At 37.4% G+C, this 12,514-nt stretch overlaps 1 protein-coding gene across 4 annotated transcripts in view; it reads left to right on the forward strand.

The window, feature by feature from the left end:
* Nucleotides 1-12,514, forward strand: part of LOC134529251 (uncharacterized) — a 1,084,551-nt gene that overhangs the window by 402,011 nt on the left and 670,026 nt on the right. For all 4 annotated transcript variants that reach the window (XM_063363151.1, XM_063363152.1, XM_063363154.1 and 1 more), the window contains one exon: nt 6,388-6,530. In XM_063363151.1, the coding sequence (XP_063219221.1) occupies nt 6,388-6,530 (143 nt within the window). The remainder of the gene's footprint in view (nt 1-6,387; nt 6,531-12,514) is intronic.

Genomic DNA, 12,514 nt, shown 5'->3' on the forward strand with positions numbered 1-12,514 from the left:
GTTACAGCAGTGTGTAATGTCAATGGTAGTATTTATGTATTTAATCTTATTTACCTACACTCTCACAACATAACAGTATGGTGTGTTTTTTGAGTTCATTGTGTGTACTGTGTGTCCAATGTGTGTGTTGTGTGTATTGTTTAGTTACTGCATGTCCTGTGTCTATACTGTGTATGTGCATTGCATGTCCATAGTGTGTCCTGTGTGTGTAATGTTTGACCATTGCGTGTCTTGTGTGTGTACTGTGTGTGTATTGTGTGTTCTTTGCATACCCTGTGTGTGTACTGTGTGTGCATTGTGTGTACTGGATGTTCAGTGTGTGTACTGTGTGTGTACTGTGTGTGTACTGTGTGTACTGTGTGTTAATTTTGTGTACTAGGTGTTCAGTTTGTGTACTGTTACCATTGTGTATCCAGTGTGTGTTCTCTGTGTACAGTAAGTGTTCTTTTTATTGTGTGTACTGTTTGTTCATTGTGTGTTTTGGGTGTTCAGTGTGTGTACTGTCATCATTGTGTATCCAGTGTTTGTACTGTGTGTACAGTCTGTTAACTGTTTACTGTGTGTCCATTGGGTGTATTGTGTATTCTTTTTTTGTTGTATGTATGTCGTTTCGTAAATGTACGTAGTCAAATCTGTAGTAGCTCTGAATATTTGCTGGTTCAAATCCTCTTAAACTTGATAAAACCTTTTTCTGGGATTCTCTGCCTTTAATTAGTGTAAAACATGTTACGTTGGTCAAATGGCTTGTAATTTATTTTATAGATATTTTAGGTCTGACAGTTCGAAGAATTTTATTTAACTGCTTGAAATATGTTATATTAGCTATCGACGAAGAAGAAAGTCTTGTGATAAGTGTTGTCTATGCGTCTGACATTGTATTAGAACTGGTCTCTTGGTCTGAAGGCACTTGGCCTATATATATAATTGTACATGAACTAGTTGAAATGTATTCTACCATTGATTAAAAATAGACTTCCCTGTTAGGAAACGCGACAACATATTTAATTCGTTGGCATGTATCATGTATAGAGACTTTTTTCATAGAGGAAATGATTAACAAACTACACGAAGTTTAATAGGAAACAGAATTACATTTTATTTTAAGTTTTACTTACTCTTACGACTTGTCAAGAATCTTACCAAGGATGTATATCAAATGAATCCATCATTATTTTAATAAGTAATATTTTTTGACGAATTTTGGAATTTTTCTTCAATTTATAGGGTAAATAATTAAAGATTCCCAAGATGTCGGTCAAATGCACTCTAGTGGATGAAAATTAAATATGGTGTCCACACACTGTAGCAGATGAAAAAAGATGGCAGCCTCCAGCAGACGAAAATAAGATCGCAACTTCCAGCAGATAAAAACAAGATGGCGGACGTGACGTCATAATAGCCGGCGATATACACACCTTGGCATTAGTGGTGGGAGGTCAGTCTGTAGGTAACTTCCGTGGATGAAGGATCTATTATTTTATTTTGTCCCCTACTATGTTCGAACTGAATGTATGTGCATCTTTTATTAAAATTTTATTAAAACTTGATTAATTGATTTTTAGAAATTTTTATTTTTTCTGATTTTTTTGTACAATAATTATGGATTTTCAAGATGGCGGCCGTAATGAAACCTGCAACGATGACGTCATACACAACCCAGATGGAAGGTGAAACGAAAAGTTCAACTTTTCTAGAATCCGGGATGGTGACCGAAACGAAATGCGCAACCGTGATGTCTTAATTCAAGATGGAGGAATAGTTTTGGTTTTTATTACACTCAAATTTTCATTTACTCTTGCCGGGAATTGAACCGAGGACCGAAATCGATTAATTAACTAAACATTTAAAGTAAGGACTATTTTTTTATATTTTAGAGAATTTTTTCAAAATTGTTTGGTCAAATATTAAGTTTATGGTCAAGGTCTGTAACGTACGCCGGGCTGCAGGTAAACACTCAAAAATGAATAATTAAAAATAAGGGTTTGGAAATGTCGGCCCAGAAAACAACACAACAAAAACAATTACCACAGAGGTGCCCAGATGTAGTACAAAGGAATTTACTTATAACCTACTAGGAACTCTAGGAGGCTATTGGATCGGGGATGAATAATGATGAAATAACAAGGCTGTTGGTTTGATTTATATAACTGCCCTTTTTACTAAATTTATTTGCTTAACTTTTTCTTTTCTGTTATCTTTAACCTCTAAGTACACATGTATTAAAATATAATTAATTACAAACAGGAGGGAGCCCCGGGGCATCAAAATACATATAAAAGTAAAACAACCATCTATCTTAAACTTCACTCTGGTTTTAAGTGAGCTCGCAGGCTCAAAGGCAAGACAATTAAATTTTTGTTTTTAGTTGGCTTTTGAAATTTCTTTAATTAAAATTTTATGTACTGAAAACTGGTATTCCTGGCGCCGGAGGTTTCGGTAGATTAAAGTCCTGAAGAAAACGTTTTTATGTAGAAAATGGATGTCGACCCAAGTGGGGAGAAAACTTCCGACTGTATGAGCCCAATAACGGACTGCTAGTTTGGCAGTGAAGTTCCATTCTAATTCTTCTACTTAATTCTTGGACCCCGCCTGCAGCCAAAGTCCCAAATTGCTTAGACTGGTTAACACGCGGCTAAGGCTGGGAAAAACTACGCCCAGGGAAAGGCAAAAGGCAAGGGGGGGGGGGAGATATGATGATCACTTACCCAAACAGCGGGGATTAGTCACGTTAGCTGGCTCCAGGAGTCGAGTAGGTTACTCCCGGCGCGGAAATTCGCGGAAGCCATGACGAGGAAAGAAGAAATAATTTAGATAAAAAAAAACTAATACGGGCAGCCAAAATTACAAATTAGAGAAATAAGGCATCTATGCCTTGCCGTTCGCGACTACATGATGTAGTGTCGATTCTTTGAAGTACGACTGAGATTGACACTCGCGAATCGCGACGCGTGGTCCTTACTGACCAGATGCTGCCCGCTGAATGTTCAAAAATGGCGTCGTAGCGCCTAATTAAAGAAAGTTACTGCACTAATCCAAAGAAAGGGGTGTGGTGATGGCCCGAAGGTATCCGAAGATGCCCGAAGGGGTGAAGCAGACAGCAAAACGCTCGCAGCGCTCTCACCCGAGTCGCAGGTGGACTAAGGTCGCAATCGCAGTGCGACTGCTGCCAAAGTCGATTGTGAAAAGCTGTCTCTTATGGGAGGGATGAGTACGGCGCTCTGGTGGCCAAAATAAGAACCTGCCTGGAGGGTCACAGAAACGTCCGCTAGAGTGCACTGAGGGCACTCGCCACCAGCGGACAGAGCGAGGTTAGGGATTTTTCCCGCCGCTAGACTTCGCTGAGGGCTCTTTTTGACAAAAGCGAATGTCCTTGAAGAGACAATGTCCCCGCCTGGGTTCACTAGGGGTTGATGCTCCTAGTTGAAGTTCTTGTGAAGTCACAGGTAGTGATGAGGGGAGGGGTTAAAACTTGCTAAGTCGCCTGGGAAAGGCGTTGTGTGGACCGTTCCGAGGCATCGCCGAGGGCTGTAACCTGGTCCTGGACATGCTGACAAAAGGCTTACCTATGTTTGTCTCCGAGAAATGAAAGTTGCTAGCATGGGCTTGGGGTAGCGTTCGCTAGCACGAAAAGTCATACTGTTACAGGGGGAAAACATGATACAAACCACGGTTGAGATGCTGCGATCACAAATCGTCAACAAACAGTATCTAATTGAAGCCTGCTAACAAGCGCAGGTGCACTGGGTTGCACAAGATTACGTAGGAGTGTACAGTAATGGAAACAAAATTAAATGAAAATTAAAAATTCAAATTTATTATTTGGTTTCCTTCTTTAAAAATTCAAAATTAATGTTAAAATTCAAAATTTGTGCCCAAATATTATGATAAACGGCACAGGTCAAGCATGACCTCGGTAGCTTAGGGACGGCTTGTATTCTGGGAATTTAAGCTTCTTTGTTGAATTTTGGTTCTTTCAAAGGCAGAAGTCTTTTGAGGTTTTTGAATCTATAATTTTTCAATTATTGAGGAATAAAACGGGAAATTTTCCCTCAAAAGGAACTTTTCTCTCGAAATAAAGAATATGTTTTATTATTCAAATTTTTTTTAGATTTTGGGGCTGATTTTTTTTTCCCAGTATAACTGGGCAAATTTTAAGAAATTTTTGGTAAATTTTGTTTAATTTTGAAGGTCAAGGACAAAGGTCAAAGTAATCCAATATGGCCGTCATAATGTCAGAATATAATATGTTGGTCGGATCCTCCGGCTCCTAGCCTAGAAGCCTGGCGCAGGGGGAACCAAACTACCTACACTAATGTGGCAGTGTGCCTTCTTCTGATTTATGAAGAACTATGACATTCGCTTCTCTCCATTGCGATAGAAAAAACTATAATTTATACTTGGCATTTATTACTTCAGCGAGGTATTCCAAAATTTCTTCAGGCAATTTCTTAAGGATTACTCTCCCTGAATGCCATCGTTTCCAGGAGCCTTACATGGTTTAATACGCTTGATAGCCTGTTTAACTTCTTGCGATTGAGATAAGTAAGGTTCTGAAGCCAAAGGCTGATAAAGTTAATTTCTAACGTATCTATATATGATGATTTGTAGAGTGTTAGATAAACTGAATGGTGTGATGGTGGAAAAATTTAGAAAATATATTTTGAGAGAAAAGTTCCAAAGTGTTCAATTTTTTTTAAATATTTTTTTACTTTAGTTTTACCAAAATGTGACCTCTTAACCCCTAAAACGTTTTTGTGGCGTATTTTAATTTTATCTTTTTATTTACGTTTGGTCCCTCATGCAGCCTTCATCAATGTAAGGCAGGGTTAGATGTAAAGAACGACTAAAGAATTAGTTCTAAACTCATAAAGTTAGAAAAACGGAAACAAATAGGCTAAAAGTCAACATTAACTTAATTTAAAAAAATCTAACAGCATTGAGGTAGTTCAAATGCTGTTGAAAAATTTCCCAGGTATTGTTTTATTACAATGGTGTACTAAATTGGGATAAAACTCTATCAACTTGTGTGAAAAATGAGATGTAAGGGGATAATATAGAAAAATTGTACAACGAATTATTTGTTTTGTTTTTTCATAAAAATATTACATCTGACTCGAATATTGACCCTTATTTATAATACCATAATACCGTGCTACTTTAATAGGATTTGTGACTTTTTGTTCAATAAATGATTGTTTTCATTATTATTGTTTGTTACCCAGTTGAGAGATCTCACATGTCAGCCAGCCAATGAACATGAGGAATTTTTCCGAGTAGTCAGAGAGTTGTAGAGGCTAGCCCTAGGCTAGTCCTTAATTACCAGTGAACCAATATAAAGGCCATGTCACCATATAATAACGTGAAATTCACAGGTGTCTTCTATATATATATATATATATATATATATATATATATATAGTCTGTGATTCGATGCTCCTTTGGTTGATGGTCTCTCTTTGGCCCAAACCCCTCCAGATAAATTGTGAGCCATTAGCAGAATCACCGCAAAGTGACGAGTATTTGAATTGTAACCTATCGCAAAATATAATCATACACACACACATCCTACCAAGGCAACCTGAGTGTGACTATTGGCGTGGGCAATCCCGAATATTTTGCAAGTGGGAAATGTGGAAGGAATTGCCGTGAGCCGGTTGTCAGGGTAGAGCACCCTCCGCCGACTAATTAATTTATTTGGTGCTTCATTTCACCGTCTCACCCCTCTTATTAATCTAATGTTGATGTCAATTTCGACGAAAGGTTCGAACTATAATTGATTAAGTCATTTACTTTCACATCTTCGAAACGAATGCAGAGTTTAATGAGAAGTCCCGTCTCTGTTTGTTCAGTCACAGAATTTTAGAAGCAGCATATGGACATTATTTTGTTAGCTCATTTCTGGTTTAAACTTTTAGTTATGTAGAGCAGAATTATTTCTGCACCTCATCTTGACTTCCATTTAAAAGGGTTTACGTTACAATACTGGTACATGACAAAATGTATTTTTCTATATACCCCTAACGAACCATTTTTGGTGACGACAAAATAATTCTATTGTGTCTACTAAGTGACTTATTAATGATAGTAAAATTCAACTGCCACTAATAAGTTGTTTTTTTAAGACTACAATTTTTTTTTTAAATATGTGGTAGGGTAAAAATTAATAACATATTTTCCGGTGGCCACGAGAATGTTTTTTTTTATGGCTATCCTAAATTTATATATTATATTATTTCTGGTAGTCACTCCAGGCAAATGGTGGGATGACTCCTTTCTATATATGCCATGGCCAATTCCTTTTTAAGCATTCCTTACTAGTGTCGTCTTTTTAGTCTCTGGTGAGCTCGCTGTCGACGTCACGTGAAAATGAACTGTTTGTGTTTGCAGTGCATTCCAAATGCGAACCCGCCATCTCCCGCAAAAAGAAGCACCCACAGCTGGCGTACCGCACGCACGAGTTCCTACCCATGACAGACTCCGGTGCGTCCGAAGAGCCTACCGACTCAGCTGTGAAGGCAGATCGCGCTAGGGTGAGTGGGAAACACGTTCTACCTGAGTATGGTCTACCTCCGGGACTGCCCTCTGCAGAGGGTGGCCATACATGGGTGCCACACCGCTTCTAGTCCAGCTGATGGTCTGCGGTCACCCAGAACATTGGGTTCTTGTGCGCTCGTACACCACTGTCTGTATTATATAATTGAAGAAGGCGCTCAACTCCGTGGCTCTCGATGGTGAATTGTTGGCCCACCACCCTAAAAACAGCTCGCTACTTCTAGTTTCAGGACATGCAGAATGACAGCAGTTGGGCTCTCTATGTGGCTCATTTTAAATTTCCACTCAAGCTTAGAATTCGCATGGTGGAAACAGTTAAATAACAGAATTTTATGAAGTGACTGTTCGACGACGGGAATTCCAACCAATCATAAGACACCATTTCCGCAATGCTTTGCGTGTTGATGGTGAGGTAGAAAGTGACTTTAACTACGTCACATTTCGTCATCTCCTGACAATTCCTGACTTCATGGCCTTTCGTGTGTCTGGTGTGCTGCATCACCGGAACAAGGAGCATCATGTTGCGATATAAGACTGATTCGGCTGAATATTTTATATGTCTTAAATGGTGGAGTTTCTACTAGTGTGCTCCTTTACTGAAAAAAAAATTAAATTTAACTTCTTTGCAATTTTTGTTTGCTGTTGACCCACAGAAGAAAATTTAATCTAGGAAACAAATATTTCGTTACGTTATATCTTGCTTCTATGTGATATTGACAGCACATTAAGTTATTCCCGTATTGTTGTGTGAGTTAGAAAATAAAGTAATTGAGATTCTCTTAAAAATTTTTACAACTTATTTCAAAGTTATTGGTACATCTGGCCGTTTTGACACTCTCCTGCCCTGCCCAAATCTTTTTGTATCCCTACGATACGCTCATTTTACATCGGTTTAAACTGTTTCACACATTGTAACCTCTATCTATACATTAAAGATGACAAAATAATTATAGAATCATAAATTTATTTTCTTGAACTAAAATAGCGGTAATATTAGTCCGGCTTTGTTACATCACCAATGATTAATCCTAATGTTTCTTTATTGTACAATTTATTTAAGCGTTGGTCTTTCGCCGATAGTAAACCTATTGTGAGCAGTGTCAGCAGAAAGGGATGGAATGGCGTAAACACGGGGAGGGTCAAGTATCCGATATTCATTGAGGGTTGCCGTCAAGACAGAGACTTTCTTGTGGATAGAATGAAATTAAAAATTTTCACAAATACCTAATTATCTCTATGAATTTTTTTAAGTTCAATTTTTAGTTGTGTTCTTATACATATAGGTTTGAGACCGTCAATATTATAATGGGCTGCTACTGAGTTTCATAAGCGAGAGTCATGCCGTGGTTTTGGGATCAAACCTACGACGTTCAACATGAGCGCGACCCATTAGCGAGCATTGTCACTGCGGACACCTCTGCAGTTGGAGACAGAAATTAAGTGATCACTGCTAACATGATGAAAGTCAGTTTTGAGGGTTAAAATACTAATAAATATTATATGTTTGCTTCCCAGGCGAAGATTATGATGGAAAAATGATTTTCCGAAATAAACGTCTTAAAAATGTTCACAGATCTCGCTGATAGACTCTTATTAGACGATGTATCCTAATAATCAAAGACGATGAGTGCATAATAATTCCATAGCAATGTAAATTTATTTATATTGTTCTCTAGTCATATATACAGAGTGTCTTAGTTTTTTATGGATACATTGTACAGTTTTAAAGAAACAGCGACTGCCTGAAAATGGCAGTTTTATACCGCGACCAGACAGCTGATTGCTATTGCGTACGGCTAACTCTAAAAGAATTAATGAAATAAATTATGCGAATACTTATAGACACACGTTAGAAATTATACATTTTTATTTTAATCTATATTTTGGACTGCTACCTTTAAAGCCACGCTACAAAAGGACGGTCCTTGGACGTGACGCTATGTGCTGATCCGAATTCTGAATGCTGATTGTACGTGACGTCACTCCGACCTGCCGTGACGCTATGTGTTGTGATGCTACATTCACGATGGCCAACTTTTACCATTGGGGCTGTCAGAATGGTCAGGCAGTAAATCTAAAGCTTTTTTTATAAATGACATACTCAGATTTGTTGTAGCATTAGTATATATGTAATTATTACAGTTTTTGTTACATTAAGGTATTGAAAAGTTGTAACAACACAAAATATGAAATATTTTCTGAACGAAAGATTTTTCGAGAAATTCTTAAAAAGCATTTTTGTTGCTTTCAAATTGTACAATTGATTCCCAGAGTTCAAATCACTGGGCGCTCTTACATAAACATTCAGATGACCTTCTGAAATAATGTAAAGGCACTATTAGCTAGAAAGATAGGATCGATTACAAATCACACACGTCTAAGAAGGGTAAAATTCGTAAAATGAAAAGGAATTCGGTAATTTTCGCAGCAAAGATGATGGTTTTGGTGCTGAAAGTACAATGGTAGATCATAATATTGACATAAATTATAATGGTTGTTATAATACAAGAAGTTAAATTTTGAAGAAAATAATAAATCATGAAGAGAAAATACCTACCTATTGGTGCCCACGCTGTATTTAGATTGTATCTCAAAGATAAAGAAACGAGTCAATTACAAAAGAAATGTGGACCAACTATGTTCAATTAATTGAGGCGAACTTATATTACAAAATTTATCTTAATGTGGATGTTTTCATTTGATGAATTTTCGTGGTGTTAAAATGTTAATTAAATATTTGAATAATATAAAATTAACTTTTTCTCGTTCCCTATTTCAACACTCTTCGGGTTCTAACCTAGCTTGGTGTAAAGGTATGATTAGAGGTGAATTTATTGGCAGCTGGCCTCGGCCTGTAAGTTAAATTGTGTAGTTTCACGTGCAGCTACAATGCAAGTAATGGATTCCATACAGTATACAAGATAGGTTGTGCAGCATCGTGATTATTTAGCTTTATGATTAGGGTAGCAATAGAAATTAGAAGCTCTAAGTTATGGTAAGATAAAATTAGCCACGATACGTGGGCCGTACAATAATTTGTGTAGATTATATACATGATTAGCGCCAATAATATGAAGCAACGAGAAGATTTGAGTAGCACATAAATGTACCATGGATACTTCGGTAGCATTAAGGATTAGTTAGAATTGTGATTCCAATGGCATTAGATTTGCTAGCGCTTTTATTTGGCTAACATTAATACTATTTAGTACACATAAACAACCAGCATTCTAGTGCACAGCACAGTGAATAGTCAGTTGTATTAGATTTACATGTTTGGCTTTGGGCAATTAGCGTAGTGTTGACGGTTTAGTTATTAGAGTGCTGCGATTACAGATTTGACGAATAGTAACAGCATGACTTACTTAACATTTGCATATATGTACATTGTGTTTTTAGAGGCGAGAGGATTTGTAGCGGATGCAGTTTAGCATTTATCACGGTCGCTTTGACAACATACGTGCACCGAATAGTAATTCCTTAACAGCTTAATCAGCGGCTGCCTGAAAATGGGAGTTTGATAACACAAAGGGTGATGCACACCAGACAGCTGGTTTTTACTGCATATGGCTAGCTCTAAACGTCTGCGTCCGGCTTTTCAGTGATGCATTTAAATGTCATGGCGCTGCAATCGGGCGTCCTCTCAGCCAGTGGAGAATTGTCTAATGGGCGTGAAATTAAAATTTGCGCGCTGCTGTAGTGCTTGTAAATTTTTAGGGTTGCTTTCAGGACATATATTCCCTAACAAAAAAAGCTTACCTGGGCATTTCCCACCGGTAGTTCAAATTGGTAGTTTCGGGGATACATTTTAAGGGTGAGGATTGAGGATTAGAGAGTGACCGACCACCGCCTGATGTTACTACCAAGATCTTCCATGACATTCAACTGGACTTTTGATAATGGCCTTCCAAATTATGGAAAATAGTCAAAAAAGAATCATAATTTGGTCGAAAATTCGCCAAAATTTCCAGTATTTAGGAAAACAAATCCGCAAAATATCTAAAAATTAAAATTCCCTTTTCAGAGGGGAAAAGGTTCTTTTCGAGGGAAAATTTTTCATTCTCGAAAAATGTAAATAGCTTGAAAATTCCTAAAAAGTGGCTTAAGAATCCTAAACAAAAAAAAACACCCTGAAATTTACCATAAGGATAAAATCATAACCACCATATTGAATTCTGACATCATGGCCGTCATCTTTGATCAGAAATCATAAATACTCTTTTAGATTCTGATGTCTTTTTCTCATCTTATATTCGTCTGCCATCTTAGATGACACCACAGTCACCATCTTGTACTTTTAGTACGGCTGGAGGTCGCCATCTTGGATACCATATCATCTTTGTTTCTGCTGTTTGTTTCTAGAGAGCGCCGGCATCTCTCTCTCTCTCGTTCATGTAAGGTCGATGTTCCATTACCTACCAATGTTGATATCGCCCTTATAGACATATTAAATTTATTTCTAAGGTGAAACTACTTTGAACATAATGTAAGTAAAATTTAAAAGCAGCAATTTAATGCGGTATCGTGTAACATTGTTGGGAAACGTTTCTGAAGCGAAAAGGACGGACACTAGGTTCTAGACGGTGCAGAGAATTTGTCGGGCCCCAATGCCTTGATCGAACTCCAAGTGGTGATGTGCGGCTCATGTTAAACCCTGCCATGGTGCAGGGGTAGGCGGGTCGCGACGGTAGGGACCCACTTGCGCCTGAAGCCCCCTAACTTTCTTGCATATAGTAAGGGAGTATTTAGGCAAAGAGAAACAAAACAGGATTTGCGCTTTTATTTTAATCAAATTTCTTAAAATACATAAAAGGTAAGGATTTTTTAATAATTGAAATAGAAATGAAAGCAAAAAAACCCAGTGCTGTGTTAGTTTTAGAAAATTGTCTCCTTTCTCTCTTTCTCTCTCTTTCTGCTGTTTTACTCCTTACGATATACTTAAGAGTCGAGGTTTAAATATCCAAATACGTTTCACTTGTATCACGTGAACTGAGTTACAAATGCTTTTTTTATACAAAATACTTTGGATGTGTTGCGATGCGAACCTTAACAGCTCGGAACTAGGGTTGGAAAACATATGCCATTGACCGCACGGCATCGAAACATTTACCAGACCGCGAATTAAATCATATATATATATATATAAATCACACATATTGAGACTTGTAAATATTTTGTATTATAAAGACTAATACCATCGCCTGTTGGAGGCCAAGCCAACACCATTTTTTTAATACTTGCTACCAGGAGTAGTGACTGAATATTTACTAGTTCAAAACCTCTTGGTGTATCTAAAATATTTTTCAAGGTCACTTGGTCTTTTAGTATGTCTAAAAAATGTCACGATGAACTAATTGAATATAATAAGCTAACGACGAAGAAGGTCATGCGGACCTGAAATGACTAGCCTATACGTCTGATATTGTCATGACTCGGTATCATTGTCTGAAGACAATTGGCCTGTAGGTGTGGTTTTGTACATGAACTGCTTATATGTTATTCTGATTATTGAAAAATTAGACATTCATGTTAGGCTAATCAGTACTGTATTTAATTCGTTGGTCAGGTATATTGACTTGAGTTGTTTTTCGTAGAGTGAATGATTAATAAACACCACGAAAGGAACTGGAAAACAGAACTTAAAATTTATTTAATAATTAGTTACAACTGTCACTGGTCAAGAATCGAACCGTGGACAGGAATCCATCGATTCAATTTGTATATTAATAATTGATTTTTTCGGAGACTTTAGGAATTTTTCCTACATTTCTAGCTAAATAATTACATGATATCAAATTGGCGCCCGAATTTCAAGATGGCGGGCACCTCAGTCATAATAATTACTGCACTGTAGCAGGTAAGAATAAAACTAGCATGATGGTAAGACGAGTACACACAATATGGTGTCCTCCAGCAGACGAAAACATGAAGGTGACAATGACCACTAGCAGGTGGTAGCTCC

Source organism: Bacillus rossius, chromosome 2 (genome assembly GCF_032445375.1).
Source record: "Bacillus rossius redtenbacheri isolate Brsri chromosome 2, Brsri_v3, whole genome shotgun sequence".
Lineage (NCBI taxonomy): Eukaryota > Metazoa > Arthropoda > Insecta > Phasmatodea > Bacillidae > Bacillus > Bacillus rossius.